A 20,245-nucleotide genomic window follows, 5' to 3' on the forward strand; every position below is an offset into this window, starting at 1 on the left:
TTTTAATGTTAGTTTTAATGTATTTTTAAAGAGTTTTCTAAAAGACAAATTATTTTATGCTTGAAAGAAATCTCCAATATTTTTTTATTTTTTAAAGGAGGAATTTTACTTCATTTACATTTCATATAATTTCCTACGATTGTTACATGTTTTAAAGAAAATTTCAATTTTATATTTTTTTAAGTATTCAATTATTATCAATTTTTTAACTTATGGAATTTTACTGCATGCACTTACATTTCATATCATCTCCTAGTTTTTGTTGGTGTTTTAAAGAAAGGTTTTATTAGAAATTAAAAAGAGCTTATTTGATGATTTTTATATGGTCTCATCGGAGACCAATTATTTTATTTTTTTTTTAAATCTATATTATTTAAATGTAAGAATTTTATTGCACGAGCTTACATTTCATACCATCTCCTAGGTTTTTTAGTGTTTAAAAAAATTATTAATTTGAAGCCAAAGAGTGCTTATTTAAAGATTTTCTAATGACTAATTATTTAATATTTTAAAAAATATTAGACTTTTTTCAATACCGGAATTTTACATTACGTGCTTACATGTTTTAATATCATCCATAGGTTTTTTGATGTTTCAAAGAAAAGTTTAATTTGAAAATAAAATGTGCTTATTTGATGATTTTTATATGGTCTTCTAAGAGCCCAGTTATTATCTATCTCCAATTTTCTACAATTGTTTTTCAAATCCAAGAATTTTACATTTCATATCATCTCCTAGGTTTTCTTGGTGTTTTAAACAGGTTTAATTTGAAATTAAAAAGCACATATTTGCAGATTTTTTAATGGTCTTGTAAGAGCCTAATTATTTTATATTTTTGAAAAATATATTTATCTATATTGGACTATCAAATCCCCGAATTTTACATTGGGTGTTTACATTTCACAATGTGATCCCTAGGTTATTGATATTTCAAAGAAAGGCTTAATTTGAAATTAAAAAGAATTTTTTTTATGATTTTTATATGGTCTTCTAAACCCATTTATTTAATGATTGAAAAATCTCTAATTTTTTTCAAATCCAAGAATTTTACATTACGTGCTCACATTTTTTATCACCGAAGGTCTTTTTATTTATAATTTTATGGTCTTCTAAGAACCCATTTATTTACTGTTTGAACAAATGTCTATTTTTTTTTTTTTCAAATGAAATAATGTCACAGTTTGGGCTTATATTTCATATCATCTCCTGGATTATCTTGGTGTTTTAAAAACAGGTTTTCTTGGGAATTAAAAAGTGCTTATATGCAGATTTTTATATTGTCCTATAAAAGCCTAATTATTTTCTTAATAATCTATATATCTAGAGTTTTGATGCGAGGAAAGGATAAGTATATCGCCTGCAAATATAGAAAGGAATGTATTAGGATCTAGAGAGCGAGATTAGGAGTTATGGGGAAAGATGTGCACTTTGCCAGAGTTGTTAATGCAATCGAATAGGTACGACTTTGAATGAAGGTTGAAAGCAGAAAACCTCAAACTTAGTGAGAAGCCCCGAGTTTTTCGATCGTGGGCTTGCGGCCCGTCGAGAAATACACAGGCCAACTCGGCGCCCCTGTTGAATGGTGCTGTGGTGTGAAGGAAGCCAAATTGGTGGTTTGGTATTATCTTTTAGGAATGTAGGACCAAATTTGTCGATAACCCCGCTCACCTAACCATTCCTAAACCTTAACTTAAAAGTCAAACGACCCAAATCCTAACCCAACTCGTGTTCTCTCTCTGGTAATGCGAAATCTATGACGCAGAATGATCACGTAATAAAACTTAATTATTCAGCTTAAAATCTAGCCATGGTAAAACAGAAGCAGTTTAATTGGTCACTTAAACTGCCTATAACCTAACTTAAACAAACCTAACCCGTCCCTAATATTAACATTATTCTAACAAAACCCTAATCCTAACATAACCAACATAACCAGCTTAAAAACATTGCCATAGTAAAATAGAGAGGGTTTAGTTGGTTACCTAATCCGCTTAAAACCCTAGCCAAACTAATATAACCTTTTCTTGGTGTTTTAAAAACAGGTTTTCTTGGAAATTAAAAAGTGCTTATTTGCAGATTTTTATATTGTCCTGTAAAAGCCTAATTATTTTACATTTTCTTAATAATTTATCCATCAATACTGGACTTTTTTTAAATCCCGGAATTTTACATTGGGTGCTTATCTTTCATTTAGGTTTTTGATATTTCAGAGAAAGATTAATTTGAAATTAAAATGTGCTTATTTAATGATTTTTATATGCATTTTAAGATCCCAATTTTGTTAAATATATCCTACTATATTAGACTTTTTTCAAATCCCGGCATTTTACATTACGTGCTTACATTTCATAATATCATCCCTAGGTTATTTTGATGATATTTTGATATTTCAAAGAAAAGTTTAATTTGAAATTAAAACATGCCTATTTGATAATTTTTATATGGCCTTCTAAGAGCCCAATTATTTTATACAGAAAAACTTCTCCAATTTTTTTTTAAATCCAATAATTTTACATTATGTCCTTACATATCACAATATAATTCATACGTTTTTGATGTTTCAAAGAAAAGTTTAATTTGAAATTAAAAAATGGCTTTTTGATGATTTTTATATGGTCTTTTATACGGGGCTAATTATATTATATTGGGAAACATTTCCAATTTGTTTTTAAATCCAAGAATTTTACATTACATGCTTACATATCATAATATCTTCCCTAGGTTTTTTTATTTTTCAAAGAAAAGTTTAATATGAAATTAAAAAGTGCTTATTTGAAGATTTTTATATGGTCTTCTAGGAACATAATTATTTTAAAATTATTTTTCAAATCCCGGAATTTTACATTCCGTATTTTATAATAATAATAATACCATAGCTAAGATTATTGATATTTCAAAGAAAGGTCTAATTTGAAATTAAAACATGCCTATTTGATAATTTTTATATGGCCTTCTAAGAGCCCAATTATTTTATACAGGAAAACTTCTCCATTTTTTTTAAATCCAATAATTTTACATTATGTCCTTACATATCACAATATCATTCATAGGTTTTTGATGTTTCAAAGAAAAGTTTAATTTGAAATTAAAAAATGGCTTTTTGATTATTTTTATACAGTCATTTATACGGTCCTAATTATATTATATTGGGAAACATCTCCAATTTTTTTTTAAATCCAAAAATTTTACATTACATGCTTACATATCATAATATAATCCCTAGGTTTTTGATGTTTCAAAGAAAAGTTTAATATAAAATTAAAATGTGCTTATTTGAAGAATTTTTTATGGTTTTCTAGGAACATAATTATTTTAAAATTATTTTTCAAATACCGGAATTTTACGTTCCGTATTTTAAAATAATAATACGGAAGCTAAGATTTTTGATATTTCAAATAAAGGTTTAATTTTAAATTAAAAAATTATTATTTCATGATTTTTATATGGACTTCTAAAAGCCCATGTATTTTCTAATTGAAAAAGTCTCCAGTTTTTTTTTCAAATCCGAGAATTTTACATTACGTGCTTACATTTCATACAATACGTAGGTTTAATGTTTCTTATTTAATGATTTTTATATTGTTTTGTAAATTAACAATTAGTTTATATTTGAAAAACATCTCATTATATTTAACCTTTTTTTCAAATTCACGAATTTTACACTACATTTTTTCTTATCAATCAACCCTAGGTTGTTTTAACGTTTTACAGAAAGGCTTAATTTGAAATTTAAAAAAAAATTGAAATAAAGTGTTAATTTGCAGGTGGAAAAAGATAGTTCCAAACGAAAATGAGTTAATTAGGTGCAAGAAAGGGTGAATTTCACACGAAAAGGGACAGATTTGTCGGTAAAAGCTATAGTATAAATTGAACTTACATTAATGATATAAATCAAAACCTTTTCACAGAATATGTGGGTGTGAAATCTCAATAATCATGCACGCTTTTACGTACTAATTATCGATGTGGGTGGTTAAATTTTCGAGCCGATGAACTGATAAATGCTGACGATATTATTATGCATGGGTGATTCACATTTCAATCATTTATGACACTTTGCTAGTTCATGCTTGTTGGCAGTTGTGGGACTTATTTTCCTGAAACGAGGTTATTGTGTGTTTAGACACAGGTTGTGAAATTGTAAGATAGACGAGACCAGGGCTCCAAATGGCATAATTGAAACGCAGACATTAATATTGCATCTCATCCATCTAGAATCGCCATACCGTGTTTCAATTTACGCCCTTCCTGTAGATTGACTGAGCAATGGGTCGGGATGAATCGTCCGGTTTTGAATCTGTGGGTTAACCCAGGGAAGGTTGAGACATGAGAATGGAATGGAAGGGGTGTTTTACTCATGAATGGAGGATGCCGGCCAGGGGCGAAAAGGAGCGATGGGATCCGAGCCGCCCCCGCTCACATCCAACGCCGCCCCCACCGCCGACGATTCACGATCCGTTCTACAACCCGCCCCTCGCACCTCGCACCTGTGCTCATTCCAAGTCTGTACTTGATCTAAGCCGGTGCTTGTTCCGAATAGAGCCAAGTGCCAGTGAATCAGGTGGTGTGCATCGCTCTTCCGCTTCGAAGATTCGTGTGCTTATAAGGTCAATCGATCAACACGGTCCTGTATATTATAGATCTTCAGCCAAGGCGAATTGAGTGAAGTGCAGTGCTTTTTGACTATGTTTACGTACCTGCAACCTTCCTGGTGTTTACATATCATCCAAGCCAATCTCATCAATGGCAACCCTTCATTGTCGGAACCACCCCTAAGAACCACTCTCATCACTCCTGTTCAACACGTATTCCCAGTTATGAATCTATTCGGTAAAATATATATCAACACTTTTTAAACATTAGATTTTTTTACTTCAGATAAATTACAATATTACATATTTCTATTTGAAAATTAAAATTTTAACAATTCATTAAAAATGAGCACTTATCACAAAAGCACGTAATGCCTAATTAAAGATTAACAAAAATTACGGTATCAATAACTCCATAACACCAACAGTCTTTAAAACTTATGAAAATCAAACGTAAACGGAAAAATGTTGAACATTGCATTTCAATAAACATTGATTTATGTGCTGTCAGAACGTATATAGTGTGAAATTTTGTACAAAGAATAGGTACTAACAGTATCATTATATTTAATGCACACTTCAGCTGAATCAGAAATAACGACTAACAAAAGATCAGTTATAAATTTAGACGTTAATTGAAATACAAAAAAAATAAATAAAAACAATTTTTCAATCTGATTCTATAAAAAAAAGTAACTTTTAAACTCTTGTGAAAAAAGTCAATTAGACATATTCATGCAAAGACTCATTAGAATGTTAAGTATTAGCTTTTTTTACCAGAGAAAGTCAGATCAATCGCATGATAATGAACCAAGTATAATTAAATATTAAGGAGCTTTCTTGATGAACAATTGATTTATGTGTTGTCAGAACGAATAAAGTGTGAATTTTGTAAAAAGAAAAAGTACTAACTATGTCATCATATTTAATGCACACTTCATCGAAGTGATTCAGAAATAACGACTCAAAAAAGATCATTTAAAATTTAGACATAAATTTAAATAGAAAAAAATAAAAATAATTTTTAAATCAGATTCTATTAAAAAAAGTAACTTTTAAACTAGTTTGAAAAAAATTAATTAGCCATATTCATGCAAAGACTCATTAGAATGTTAAGTATTACTTATTTTTTTACCAGGGAAGGTCAGATCAATTGCAGGATAATGAACCAAGTATAATTAAGTATTAGAGCTTTCTTGATGAACATTATATTTCAATAAACATTGAATTATATGCAGTCAGAACGTATATAGTGTGAAATTTGTAAAAAGAAAAGGTACTAACAGTATCATTATGTTTAATGCACACTTCAGCTGAATCAGAAATAACGACTAACGAAAGATCAGTTATAAATTTAGACACAAATTGAAATACAAAGAAAATCAATAAAAACAATTCTTCAATCTGATTCTATAAAAAATTACTTTTTAAACTCATTTGAAAAAAGTCAATTAGACATATTCATGCAAAGACTCATTAGAATGTTAAGTATTAGATTTTGTTATCAGAGAAGCTCAGATCAATCGCAGGATAATGAACCAAGTATAATTAAATATTAAGGAGCTTTATTGATGAATATTCCATTTCAATAAACATTGATTTATGTGCTGTCAAAACGTATATACTGCGAAATTTTGTAAAAAGAAAGGTACTAACAATATCATTATGCTTAATGCACACTTCAGCTGATTCAGAAATAACGACTTACAAAAGATCATTTATAAATTTAGACATAGATTTAAATAGAAAAAATAAAAACAATTTTTAAATCAGATTCTATAAAAAAAAGTAGCTTTTAAACCTGTGTGAAAAAAGACAATTAGACATATTCATGCAAAGATTCAGTAGAATGTAAAGTATTAGTTTTTTTTTACCAGAGAAGCCCAGATCAATCGCAGAATAATGAACCATGTATAATTAAATAACAGGGAGCTTTTTTAAAATCATGTGCTTACTTATTAGAATAATCAATTAACGATATAAACCTCGGTGTTTTATTTATTCTGATAAATTTGAAGGTAAATATTATGGCTAATATATACTGAACGAAAAAAATATAGCCGTAAAAGTTTTACGATTATAACAGGTTTTATATAGTTAACAATGCTGAGAAATATAAAATTATTACTTTATTTTTTAAATTTAATTTTTTTTAAATAGAACTTGGTTTTGATTAAAATAACAACTTTTTAAAAATATCATTTTTCGAATTTTTTTATTTTGGAAAATAATAATTTATTTCATCGATTTATTTTTATTTAAAATAGAAATTAGGGATAAGTATTTCCCCTCTTTCTTTTTTGTTATGCTAACAAAAAGTTTTTAAAGAAAATCGTGAAGTATGTTGCCCACTCCTGCAAAACAGCCATTTTTAACATTTCAAAGGGTGTAGAAGGTTGAGATTGTCCCAAAAAGGTTCAATTTTGTTAAGGCCAACATTTCTTATAGGCCAGTCAATGTTATGAATACCTATGTTGTTAAGGCACTCAACCGTATGCAACCAAGCATCGTCATAGTAATTAACGGCCTAAAACAGGGGAAAAAATTCCTGCTACAAATTTCGTTACTTCAAATCATTGACTGTACTCCAGACTCTTTCTCGGCTATCTGGACTGTTTAGGGCTTTAAAATACATTAGATTGCTTATAAATTTGATTTTTAAAGTGAAACTAAGACATATTTTATATGTTTTCTTAGTAAACCTCTTTTCAAAAAATCAGGACGGTTATTATCATGGTATTCGATCGGAACAGGTTAAATTCACTCTAGATGCTTAACCACCATAATGTTACTGTTTCAACGTTCAGCACTGACTTTCGCCCAGGTCTTGTACAGATTATTTCACGGTTCTATGGACTATGAGGACTTAAAAGGGACTTTCCTCTATAATTCACGATTTGTGTTTCCTTGGAAATCTTAGTCTCTCTTTACGATGTTCTTTGCCCTTTCACTGACCTTCTTGTTATAAAGTTTGACCATCTCAATCATCTTTTAACAGTTGACTTTTAGATTGAAATAGCCCGAATTCCAGCGATCGGGTTTTTATTGGCAGAAACTGTTGAATTGCGTTTCCAGGGCTTTGATTTTAACAGTATCGATGTATATAACCTGAGTAGGAGTTGTTATTGAAAGTTCAAACCAAAATATCTATATAAAAGCGATACCCTAGCAACTAAAACCTTTGTGGTTCCCAATCAATCTTTTCTTACAATCTTTGATTATTTTTAAATTTGTTTTGTAAAGTGGTACTAAGAAATATTATGTTTTATTGGAAGAAATTATTATAAGAAATCTTATGTTAAACTTGTTTAACGAAAATAAATCTCGGAAGTTATTCTCACGGTATATGATTAAAGCAGGCCATGAGACTGCTACTGCATGATAGATCATCTTAAAATATAGCTGATTACACGACCACTACTGACTGTATCGTTCTCCAGGTCTTTTGCAGACTCTCGTAACGCTATCTGGATTTTTAATGGCTTTTAAGAACTTTTTTTACTTTCCTTCCTGAGGGTTGTTCTTCCTTTGCTAATCTGTCTCTTTTGCTGTTCTGCCTTTCACTGGCCTTTTTGTTCTAATGTTTCACTCTCAGTTTTTTGCTGATAGTTTACTCTAAGTTTAATTCCCCGAATTCCAGCGATTTATTGCCAGAAGGTGTTGAATTTTGTCACCAAGTTTTGAATATCAATAAACCATTCGTCTATGGTATTGATGACTTTGGGACGCCATGCAGTCTTCAAGATTGTCTCCCAGTATCCCTTTAAATTATAAGAGTCCTTAAATCTGTCGAATAATGAATACCAAAGCAATTAGAGATAGCAATGATTATACTTTTTCATTGAATTAATTAAGGATTTTACTTGAGATAAAAAAAGTCGGTGTCACGAGCTGGATTCGAACCCACGACCTTTGGCTTGATACGCAGCTGCTCTACCACTTGAGCTATCGTGACCTCGATCCACTCGGACACTAACTTCCCATCTCCACCCCACCTTTTGAATTTTCCCTCCTTTTTGCCATTTTTCAACTTGGACTGTTTCATTGGGTTAATGATTTTGATAAATCGCACCTTTAAAAATTATGATACAAAGAAAAATTAACAGTGAAAAGAAATTAGAATCAGAAATTTGAAAATATTATCAGGGCAAACAAAAGTTAAAATCGAACCGAAGAATAAAGTCTACCAGAAAAACTTTGATTCTTTTTTCTGGTTAAATAGTGTTTAAACATAATATTATTTATCCTCAAAACTTCAAATGCAATAACATTCATATATGGTATAAATATATAATGATGATGATGGATATTAGGAAGGTGAAATGTTTTTGTTCCCCAAGCAATGCAGCTTTCTAGCTAATTGTACTTTATGTTTCCTTAGTTCAGTGCAATGGACTCGACCTTCATCATAAGAAGTACTAGGTTAGTAGTCGTTGACTGTCGCTGCTTCAATTTCATTCCAAGGGTTTTCTTTGTATCCCAGTGTCTTCATTGAACGGCTGCTTCGCATTCGGAGATAATATGGGTGGATATTTCATCCTTTTCTTAGCACAAAAATAAATAGAGACAATGTTGAATGTTCCCGAGTTTTTAAGTTCCAGTGACTGGTATATAGCCTTATCCCTTCTCTGAGTTTGGCCATCTTTAACAACTCCGCCGTGAACATGCTGCAATGCATTTTCGTCGTTCCTAGACCTGTCCGTATAGAAGAGGCGAAAACCAACGAATCTGGATATTAGTTCTAGAAACTCAGGTCGCGAGAGTGCCTGGCAAGTTCTGCAAGGTCGTCCCAGACGAGAACATCCCGGAACGGCCAGGGAGGTGTCGGCCGGTTCCCGAGTGTCAAACCAGTCATAGCGATGATCACAATCTCTCGTATACCTATGCTCGTTTTTGAAAATCGTGCCCGTCAACGGTTGGCCCGTTCTGGTCGCACCATGCTTTTATAGCAAACACCGGGCAGGTGTCTCGCTTGTAGAGAAAGGTCGTTCTGTGTGTCACCTATATGGACCGGATAGGCATTGCACCCGATATAAAAACATCTCTTGGGCAAGATAGTGGATTGTTCAAACACCACGATTTTTAAGCAGAACCGAGGTATTTCTTTATATTTAATCTGTAAATATTGTACGCACAAATTATTTATGGCAAATTTGTGTTGTACAATTTGCATGAGTATGATTGTGGGTTTGTACGAATGAGTAAGTGGACTAAGTGAGAGGGCTGATGACGGAATATCGAGTACATCATCGGCTCTCACAGTACATTGAGGGCTGTCATGACTCCATTATCGTGGACTGCACATAAAAAAAAAAGATGAACGCATGAAAGGATGATCTCAACATAATTTTTAGCTTAAAACTATTACTAATATGCTCATGACTTAGTCTTAACGATTCGTGGAAAAATTTTATAAGTAAATTGCATATGAAAAATCATAATATCAGGGGAATTTGAAAAAATGAAAACTAGTTTTTTCTTCTAGCTTTCGAAAAATATATTCTCTTAATATTATTTCTGATCATTTACACAGTTATCACGGCCACTTCGGAACATGTTTGACTTGTAGATTATTTTGAAACAGCTGAGAGTTTGACGCAAATGAGGCGTCATACACCTGGTGAAACAACTGGTTCCTGATGCCATATGGCGTCATTACTTCATTAGTAATGAACTTGAAAAACATAAATCTACTTAAGATAATAAAACCTACAATTTGAACTATTGAAATTATGTGTTTAGGAAATTATGTGTTGATTATTTCTCAAAAAACAAAAAATATTTTCTCAAAGGAACTGGTTGTTTTTATTTCTTTTAAATTTTACTTATTATTAAGAATAAGTTATCATTATAATTTTAATGGTTTTATGCTCAATGAACTTATATACATATTGATTATTTATGAAGTGAGATGCGGTCTGGTATAACGTAGGTTGTATAAAAACATTTTTTTATCGTATCAACGTTTCGATCTTTATTTAAATCATCATCAGAGCTCAAAGCGTTTGTTTTCCGTGTAGTTGTCTCAACACGACAAACAAGAATGATACATCTACACGGAAAAAAACACTGAGCCCTGATGATGATCTAAATAAAGATCGAAACATTGACACGATAAAGAAAATATTTTTCTAAAACATACGTCACACTAGAGTGCATCGAACAATCTCCAAATAATCATCAAGTAACGGTCACTAAACATCACACATTTATGTACGTATTATTGATAAATATTTGATCATGACGATCTTAAGATATAAATATTGAGTATCTGGATATTTCATGTTAAAAATAAAAATGGGGAAAACGACTGGATGAATTTGCGAGTATGAATGGGAAATGAGGTCTAATTTTGCAAATGGTAGATCAAAATTATACAACCTTGTCAAACTCTTTCTGAAGGATCACTTAACTGATTTGTCGATAATTAAAATGGCATGTAAATCAATTTTTTATTCGAACAACTCCAAAAACGGCGGTTTTGCACGTGCAGGGATCAAAGTGATCGTTATCTCGTTCCCGAAAATTTTAAATTATACAGATCCGGTCGATAATGTGTTGTCGTAGGTCTGGCAGCCCTCGACTGGCGTTTTCATCCCATTCTTTACAGCATTTGTAGTAAATGAGTCATCTCGTCATAAACAAGTTTTAGCATATGTATGAATCTACGGAATGGGGAGGAGTTGACCTCATAGTGATATCTGTTGAAAACAGGACTCGGCCAAAATCGTTTTCAGCCAGTTTCATATTGGAAAAGTTGGCTTTTCATCCTCTGGCTAAGAGCATTCAGTCTCAGTCTCTCAATAATACATGGCGTCGGGTTATATAAACCCAAATATTGTCCTTGAGAAAAAAGCCAATTTCAAGAATGATCAAAGTTGTGCTCTAGTTAAGCAACAACGATATATTTATTATATTTAGATTAATTAAGGTTTCTCGTTGAGATAAAAAAGTCAGTGTCACGAGCGGGTTTCGAAACCCACGATCTTCGGTAAAAAACGCCGCTGCGTACTACTAATATACTTCATTTAACTTATTAAATTCACTAGTTTTCGTGGCCCGCTTGACCAATTAATATCTTTCAATTAATTAAGTTATTTTTTAGTTCAGATAAAAAAGTCAGTGTCTCTACCACTTGAGCTATCGTGACCTCGATCCACTCGGACACTAACTTCCCATCTCAACCCCACCTTTGAATTTTCCATCTTTTGGCCATTTTTCAAATATTGTGTAATCTTTGTGATTCTCCGCGACAAATGAAAAATGACAAAAAGGAGGGAAAATTCAAAAGGTGGGGTTGAGATGGGAAGTTAGTGTCCGAGTGGATCGACGTCACGATAGCTCAAGTGGTAGAGCAGCGGTGTATCTAGCCGAAGATCGTGGGTTCGAATCTCTTTAGTAACACTGTATTTTTTATCTCAACTAAAAAGTTTAATTAATTGAAAGATATTACTTGGTTAAGTGGAACTCGAAAACTAGTTAGTTACTAATTATATTTCGAGTGCATTATTTCTAGTTTCAAGTGGTTGGTAGTTTGCTTCCAGTAATTTTTGGATGTATCACGGGCTCTTCGATCCTAGCCAGAAAATATATACATTAATCAATCTAGAGATGTAGTTTTGGTGTATATTCAGTGTAAATGGTACCGCCCACTTTTATTCTTATATTCCCTACTTAAAATGCACAATTAAGTCCCAATAAACAAAGAAATTGGGCTTTTATGGCTGACTTTATTTCTTGTATTTCTTCGACGTTTATTAAAGAATCTTCTCACGTGGAGAAATATGATACGACAGTCTGCTTTTTTCATATAATGTTAAGTGCGTATTAGTGTCGAGGAAATATCTGCAAGGAGGTAAAATCTTACATCTACTCCAATGATCCAAGGTTCTTAATATCCTCTTCAATGTCAGTGAACTTCGTATTTTTCTTGTTTTCTGGTAGGTCGGTAATGAAGGAATGCCTTGTGACACTCCAGCTTAGCTACATTTCCGAATAGGCGTTTTCTTGATAATTCAGACGCGTGCCAGCTAGGTAGGACTTAACTGAAATAAGTAAGGAGTAGTTGGCAGGTCGGTAATTCTTCCTTTATATTGGGAAGGAATATCCCTTCCACCCCCTTCCACCCTCTTCCATCCCTTCATTTTTCCGCCATCAAAAATTTTCTTTTTATACGTAGGGTTCCAATCTTCGTAGAGGTCATTAAACAGGAGAAAAAAGCTGGGTTCACCGAGCTTTCCGCACAGTACCATCATCAAACTGAATGGCCCATTAGACATATGGATAGTTTTGCTTTAATAGAAATTATTGTTTTCATTGTCAAATATAATTATTATAATTTAATAATTATTCACAATTTTATGTAGACATCTGTTTTCTCGTCAAAAATTTATTATGCTGGCCATGTGCTCCATAATCTTAAACCCAAAACGCTTGTACAATAGTTTTCCATGTTAATCTTTTTCTTCATCCTTGGGAGAGTATGTATATCAGTTTATTACATTAATTGTTAATTGTATGTTAGTGTATGTAAAATTTTTAATTTGTAATAAATAGGCTCTGATGATGGCACTATGAGGTGCCGAAAGCTCGGTGAACCCAGCATTTTTTCACCTGTGTAGTGACCTCTACGAAGATCGGAACCCTACATATATTATCTCCAAGTCGATCAACGAACATCATATATTAATTTCATAACAATTGTTTCTTGTTTTATGATATTTGGTGTATTTCATCAAAACAAAACCAGTGGTCAGTTTTACCGCATGATCTGCCAAGGAACGTTCTTTTTTTGCAGCAAAACTTAACCAAAGTTAAAAAAGTGTTTTTCGCTGTTTTGCTAAAAACCCCTAGCGTCTACACCCAAAAAAACACCGGATTGTACAACTAAGACCAAAAGAAAACTACAAGTGACTTACATAGTTTTTTTACACAAGAAAATGTGTAAGTGTATTTTTACACCTTTATCCAACATTTTGAAACATTCAAAGAAGGTCTTGCTGCTTTTTTTACTAACTAATTAAATATAATTTATTTGTAATTAAACTCACAGCCAAAAAAATTATATGTTTTACATAGAAATGTGTTGTGTTTACTGACCGTTACGTAATGATTATTTGGAGGTCGTGAGATGCGGCAGGTGTGACTTAGGTTTAAAAAAAAAACATTTTCTTTATCGTGCCAACGTTTCGAGCTTTATTGAGATCATCATCACGGCTCAAAGTGTTTTCCGTGTAGATGTGTCATTCTCGTGTGTCCCAAACTGGGCACTCTCAACACGACACGGAAGATTGACACATCTACACGGAAACACTTTGAGCCCTGAAGATGATCTCAATAAAGCTCGAAACGTTGGCACGATAAAGAAAATGTTTTTCTAAAACCTACGTCACACCAGACCCCATCTCACGACTTCCAAATAATCGTTTTACATAGATGTGAACATTACACGATATATGGTATAATTAATAATACTGTATTTAAAAAAAGTGTAACTTTTCTTGATAATCTTGTTAAAAATTAATTAAATTTAATATAATTAAAAAGTTTGTTTAACCAAAAGCAGTACATTTATCTTGGTTCGTGTAGGTTTTCATCATTTATCGCGAGCCTAAGTGCTCCCATAAGGTTTACTGAAGGGGTTTTAGTGATTTAATAACTTCATGAGTCTGTACGGAAAAGGCTTACTTTCCGCCTCCACGTTTTTTTTTCTACTGCGCCTTCAAGCAATATTTTTCAGGCTGTCATTGCTGGTCCGGTTTAATAAAAAGGAAGTGGCACCGTGCAAGGGGTTAAGTGGTCGTTTAGGCTTGTAATTACAGCTTAAAAAGTGACAAAGCCCCACGTAAAAAGCAGATTTTTAGCCCTTTTTTACTCTCTCTGCAGATTCTACCCTGGAGCAAGACCTTTACCGCCTGTGGGCTTTCGCTAAATAAAAGAGAAATTTTTCTTCTTAAATAGTTTGTATTTACTTTCGAAATACTGCTAATATGACAGGGACAATTTAGCCTACTTAATGATAATTAATATACTTAAAGTTTGTCTGTTTTTTAGGACTGAAATAATTATTGTTTTTGTTAAAATAATAAAATTAATAAAATTTGGAATCTGAAAGCCAATTTATTTTATATATACAAAAATTTATCAACTAGGCCGGGAATACTTAATTCATAGAGGTTTATTTTATAGTATCAACACTTCTAACCAGTTCTCATGACTGTACAAACAAAGTTAGGTCTGATAAGGAATCACGAGTTTCTCATAGGATTATCGGCCTGTTAAGAATTTTCTTTCCAAAAAATCTGCCGACTTAACTTTGCGCAGTCACCATCCGGCGTAAAAAGGGCGGTTCGATACATGGAAAATTGAGTAAGTTTGAAGTAGCTTTCCCGGCTTCCATCATAGAGAGGAATCGAAAGAATAACATGTATATGCTAAGAAGAAATTCAGAATTAAACAAACTCGCGTAGAAAACTTAGGCATACTGTATGCACAATTATTATGCCAACCATTTAATATTTTTCAATTTGATAATTAAATGAACCATAAAACAGTGAAAAAATACAAGCCAATTTTTTTTAACAAAAGAATATTAAAAGAATATTAGTGCTACAAAATTTTTTGAAAATGTTATAAATTTGAGTCATTTACAAACTCACATTAATATAATTTTCAATTTCTTAAATTTCCTTAGCTATTTAAGATGAAATAATGGACAATTTTTTCAATTATTAACTAATTTTTGTCATAATCAGTTTTAATTATTGTAGTTCAAATCGATTTTCAAAATTGCCATGGTGTTCCATTGAGCTTTCTATCCTATTAGGAAACATCTTGAACTAAATTTTTAAAAATAATATTTTATTCCAATCTAAAATTTGATTTTACATTTAGAGTTATTCACATATTAACATACAAAAGAGCCAATATTCAATATTATTCTCCGATAGTGATAGTGGATCGTGATGGCCAAAAATGTTAGTGCAGGCGTCTTGTATTTGGCACTATAGCGGTTCTGGGTTCGAATTTCCAATGAACCCGTAACATTTTAATTGAGAATCGTTTGAAATATGGTTCCACCCACTAATATAAATTTTTCATAGCTATTTTTGTCTCAATCTATTTCTATTTATTTTTTTTAATGACCTCATTTTGAAAAACAAATCTTTAGCACGTTGCAAAAAAAAAAAAAAAACAAATATTCGCTTCCTATTTTATACATTTCATAGTTGATATTTGAGTTCATTTTTTAATAGAAATATGTAGTCATAAGTAGAATTCATCTCTCAAGATGATTCACCGTTACTATTTTGCAGTCAGTAAGTTTTTTCGATGCATCAAAATACATAAATGCGGCCATTTTTTTATTTTTATTATATATACAGACCTTTATTCTGACTTCCCAAATTATTGTGGGATCCCTTTACGACTAAACCCGACATTTAACTCCAATACATCACAAAATGTTTCAAATGTATAACACTTTCAAAAGTTTATAAGAAAAAAGTGGAATAATAATTTGGAAAAATTCAGATGCCAACTAAATATATTAATATATTTTTCCACGTCCACTGCATGCAAAAGATATTGTTTACTCACAATCTAGGATTCAATTGTCTTTATTTACATAAATTATAAGCATACAACGACACAACGTTTATATAAGTTAATTTATATGATAAGTTGGTCAAATCATAAGTTACAATATCTCATTATTCAATAAAAATATTGTATTTATCGTTTCATTAGTTTGTTGGACTGTAGTACAATATGTTATGTTGTTAAACATAATCGTTAATATTATTTTAAACAGGCATTTTTTTTTTAAATATTATAAAATGGTAATTACTCATTATCCTCATACCCTCTTTCACTACTCATTCACGCTAATAAGTGAATTCACTATCATTTCCTTTAGGGACACATAACTATCTGTAGCATATATAATAAAACAAACCTGTTTCCTCTTAGAAAAGGATCAGAGGACCCATAAATCCTTTACGTTCTCAAGTACAATTCTCACATCGGGTTGCATTCCTACACGCTCTCTATATAGAGCAAAGGAATTGCACCCTTCGATTATGTGGGACACATTTTTTCTTCATATCTAGTTTATTTTTATACATCTATTTATATATAATTTTTAAATAGATGATGACATGAAGAAAGAATGTGTCCCACATAATCGAAGGGTGCAATTCCTGTGCTCTATATAGAGAGCGTGTAGGAATGCAACCAGATGTGAGGATTGTACTTGAGAATGTAACGAATTTGTAAAATTTAAATTTATAAATCCCAGGCCTTGAAGATGATCTCAATAAAGCTTGAAACGTAGCACGATAAAGAAAATGGTTTTCTAAAACCTCCGTCACACCAGACCGCATCTTACAATCTTCAAATAATCATTAACTATCGGTCACTATACGCCACAGATTTTTATACTTTATTTATTATTATTAACTGTTTACTTACTTTTCTTTAGACGTTTGTACAAACCGCTGTTAATTTTTTGGTGTGAAAGCCAATGATGTTTAGTACAAAAGCAGAAAACACATTTTTTATTTTCGCGAAGTTTCGGTACTATTTTAGTACCTTCCTCACGCCCAGATAAACCTGAAATAATTATAGTTCTTATAATATTGAATATTTTAATTTTTGAATTACACCATACTTAACATAGGTTAAAGGTAACCGGGTTTGTCCTCCACAACGTGGGGTTCGTGACCATTTCAGAACCAGGTTTATTAAGTAAAAGCTGATTTTTCTTCATTTTTCCCCTACTATTTAATTTTTTGGAACTTTTTAGAAATTAATAATAATTAACATTAATTAACTCGGAAACTTTTCTATAATTTACCGTTCTATTGCCGTTCTTGCTATAGCCTTAATAAAATTTATTTACCTACTCATTTCATTGCATTTGATTTTATTTCTTTACATATACTTAAAATGTTGCACTATTGTGCAATTTTATTTTTATCTTTCTGTACATCAATCTATTCTTTTCCCAAATTTATACTAAGATTTTCTAGCCATTAAACTTATTAACCCTTTCAAAATCTTCTGTGTTACTCTCATTTAGGACGTTTTTATAAACCTGTATCTTTTTTATTGACTATATTTGTTTACACTGTTTATTAAATATTGTATAGGTTTCCCAAGATATGTTTTTTAAATAAACACACAACTTTATACATTATATTTTTTTAAATAATAGTTGTTTATATTTTCTTTTATAAATGATACTATAGATATAACATTTTTTCTAAAATATTTGTCAACAAAAAAAAATTGTTCCAGTAAGTTTATTGTCTTAAAAAATCTTTACGATTCTTTCTGTAAGTCCTTTTGTGTATACAAAACCTATATATTTACTGTTTTCATTATATTCATATTTTCTTTTTTTTTCATATGTGTTCTGTCTATGGAATAAAATAAATAATCAGAATATACATTATATTATTTATTCCTTGCCATATTGAAAAATTTAACTATAATTGTTTTAGAATTAATTAAGGTTTTTAGTTGAGATAAAAAAGTCAGTGTCAGGAGCGGGATTCGAACCCACGATCTTCGGCTGGATACGACGCTGCTCTACCACTTGAGCTATCGTGACTTCGACCACTCGGACACTACGTTCCCATCTCAACCCCACCTTTTGAATTTTCCCTCCTTTTTGCCATTTTTCAAATATCCTATAATCTATTTGATTCTCGGTGACACACGAGATTTGAAAAATGGCAAAAAGGAGGGAAAATTCAAAAGGTGGGGTTGAGATGGGAAGTTAGTGTTCGAGTGGATCGAGGTCACGATAGTTCAAGTGGTAGAGCAGCGGCGTATCTAGCCGAAGATCATGGGTTCGAATCGCGTGACACTGACTTTTTTATCTCAATTAAAAACCTTAATTAATTGAAAGATATTAATTGGTCAAGCGGACCACGAAACTAGTGAATTTAACAATTGTTTTAGTTCAAAAACTATAATATTTTTGTTTTATTTTATTTATTGCTTTGTACTTTTGTGTACGTTTATATGGTCTTTATAATTTTTAATATTTCTAATTTTCTTTCTTTAAACGTTTTTTTTACGACATATTTTTTTTTTTTACTGCAATAATTATAAATGAATTTTCCGAATGAAAAATAGGTTAGGAGTTGGGAAGGATAAATTTTGAAATATGTTTGATTATGATCTTTCAGTGCATAATTATAATTGGCAAAAGGTTTTTTCTTTAAATAACCAAACAATTCATTTATGCAGCCATAAGTGTATAAAACAACGATTTTTACCATTTTGCATGGGTTTTTTTTGCAGTCCCTTTGGGTAGATCGGCCCCGAAATGGAACCGAGTTTTCTTCCTTCTTCGAACACTACGTGATCCCACCCTGGAGACGTTGATAGATAATCGGCGTCCTTTTCCCTTCCGCCCACACGCCCTTTCCAGTGACATAAAACAAACGTCCGAGGAAAATCCCGGAATTCACTCAATTCGCCTCTTAGGCTTTAAAAACGTTTTCTTTTTCCCACGTTTACACCAATTTTTTTTCTCTTTGTTATTTCGCCGTCTGCAGGTGCCAGAGTGAAAATGGTGGTCGAGATATATAGGAAGGGCCAGTCAGCCCTTCCGACTTCTTCGATTGAATCGCCGTTCTACATGCAGCACATCATCCACGGACGGCCATTGGTAAGTTGGATATTGTATTTTATTCCTATAAATTATTTTTCTCCCTTTTCTTCAAATGTTTTGTTCTAACTTGCCTTCAAAAACAATACGAAGTCTTTCAAGAGACTAAAAGTTTTATAATTAACCTTCTTTCATCGAATAAATTACGTGATGGTACAACTGTAAAACAAACTTTTTAATATTAAAATGAAATATTATAGGTGTTATTGTGACGATATTCTACCTTTCTTCTTAAGATCTATCGTGACCATTTTTTAAATCTTTGTTACACCCGATCCTTCTGTTTTGAATAAAAGGTCTAGAAAGCATTTCGCTCTAAGTTATTTTAGTTGTACAGACCGATATATATAATAATATATTAAAATTTTACCTCTTTTCCTTTTAGCTCTTTGTGCGAAAATAAGAAGTTTAACTTTTAGAAATAAGAGGCAACCAAAGGTCTCCTTTTCTCTGTATCAATCGATACAAAGTCTTGAGAAAGATACCGACACCTCTCACCCTGTACATAACTTTCCAAAATACTTTTTTTCCCCCCTGGGATCTCTGTTAACGATTGTCTTCCTTTTTACATTGTGATGAAAGATCTATTGTGCAATTGCCCCTCCTTTTCATCCACAGCTGAGAAATTGCACATCTGTTGCCATGTACGATAGTGTCACCTATCCGAAGTTCCCTGTTTCATGGCTGATTTCTTTCTCACTTTTTTCCAATTTTTAAGGAACTAAAAAAACTAGCCAGTGGGTAGTATTGGCCAACATAAAATATATATTATTAACTTCACTAGTTTTCGCGGTCCGCTTGAACAATTAATATATTTCAATTAATTAAGGTTTTTAGTTGAGATAAAAAAGTCAGTGTCAGGAGCGGGATTCGAACCAACGATCTTCGGCTGGATACCACGCTGCTGTACCACTTGAGCTATCGTGACCTCGATCCACTCGGACACTAACTTCCCATCGCAATCAAGTTT

General features: G+C 31.8%; 1 protein-coding gene across 2 annotated transcripts in view; it reads left to right on the forward strand.

Annotated features, from left to right (window-relative positions):
• The window catches only part of LOC106666637, a 252,020-nt gene that overhangs the window by 177,050 nt on the left and 54,725 nt on the right, over nucleotides 1–20,245 (forward strand). The window contains exons 1-2 of one of the 2 annotated variants that reach the window (XM_024226717.1): nucleotides 4,480–4,607; nucleotides 19,163–19,275. In XM_024226717.1, the coding sequence (XP_024082485.1) occupies nucleotides 19,177–19,275 (99 nt within the window). In that variant the 5' untranslated portion in view covers nucleotides 4,480–4,607; nucleotides 19,163–19,176. Of the gene's footprint in view, nucleotides 1–4,479; nucleotides 4,608–19,162; nucleotides 19,276–20,245 lie in introns of those variants that run through there. The other variant, XM_024226718.1, reaches the window with a different exon arrangement.

This window comes from Cimex lectularius, unplaced genomic scaffold (assembly GCF_000648675.2).
Source record: "Cimex lectularius strain Harlan isolate CLEC.00 unplaced genomic scaffold, Clec_2.1 scaffold164, whole genome shotgun sequence".
NCBI classification, from domain to species: domain Eukaryota; kingdom Metazoa; phylum Arthropoda; class Insecta; order Hemiptera; family Cimicidae; genus Cimex; species Cimex lectularius.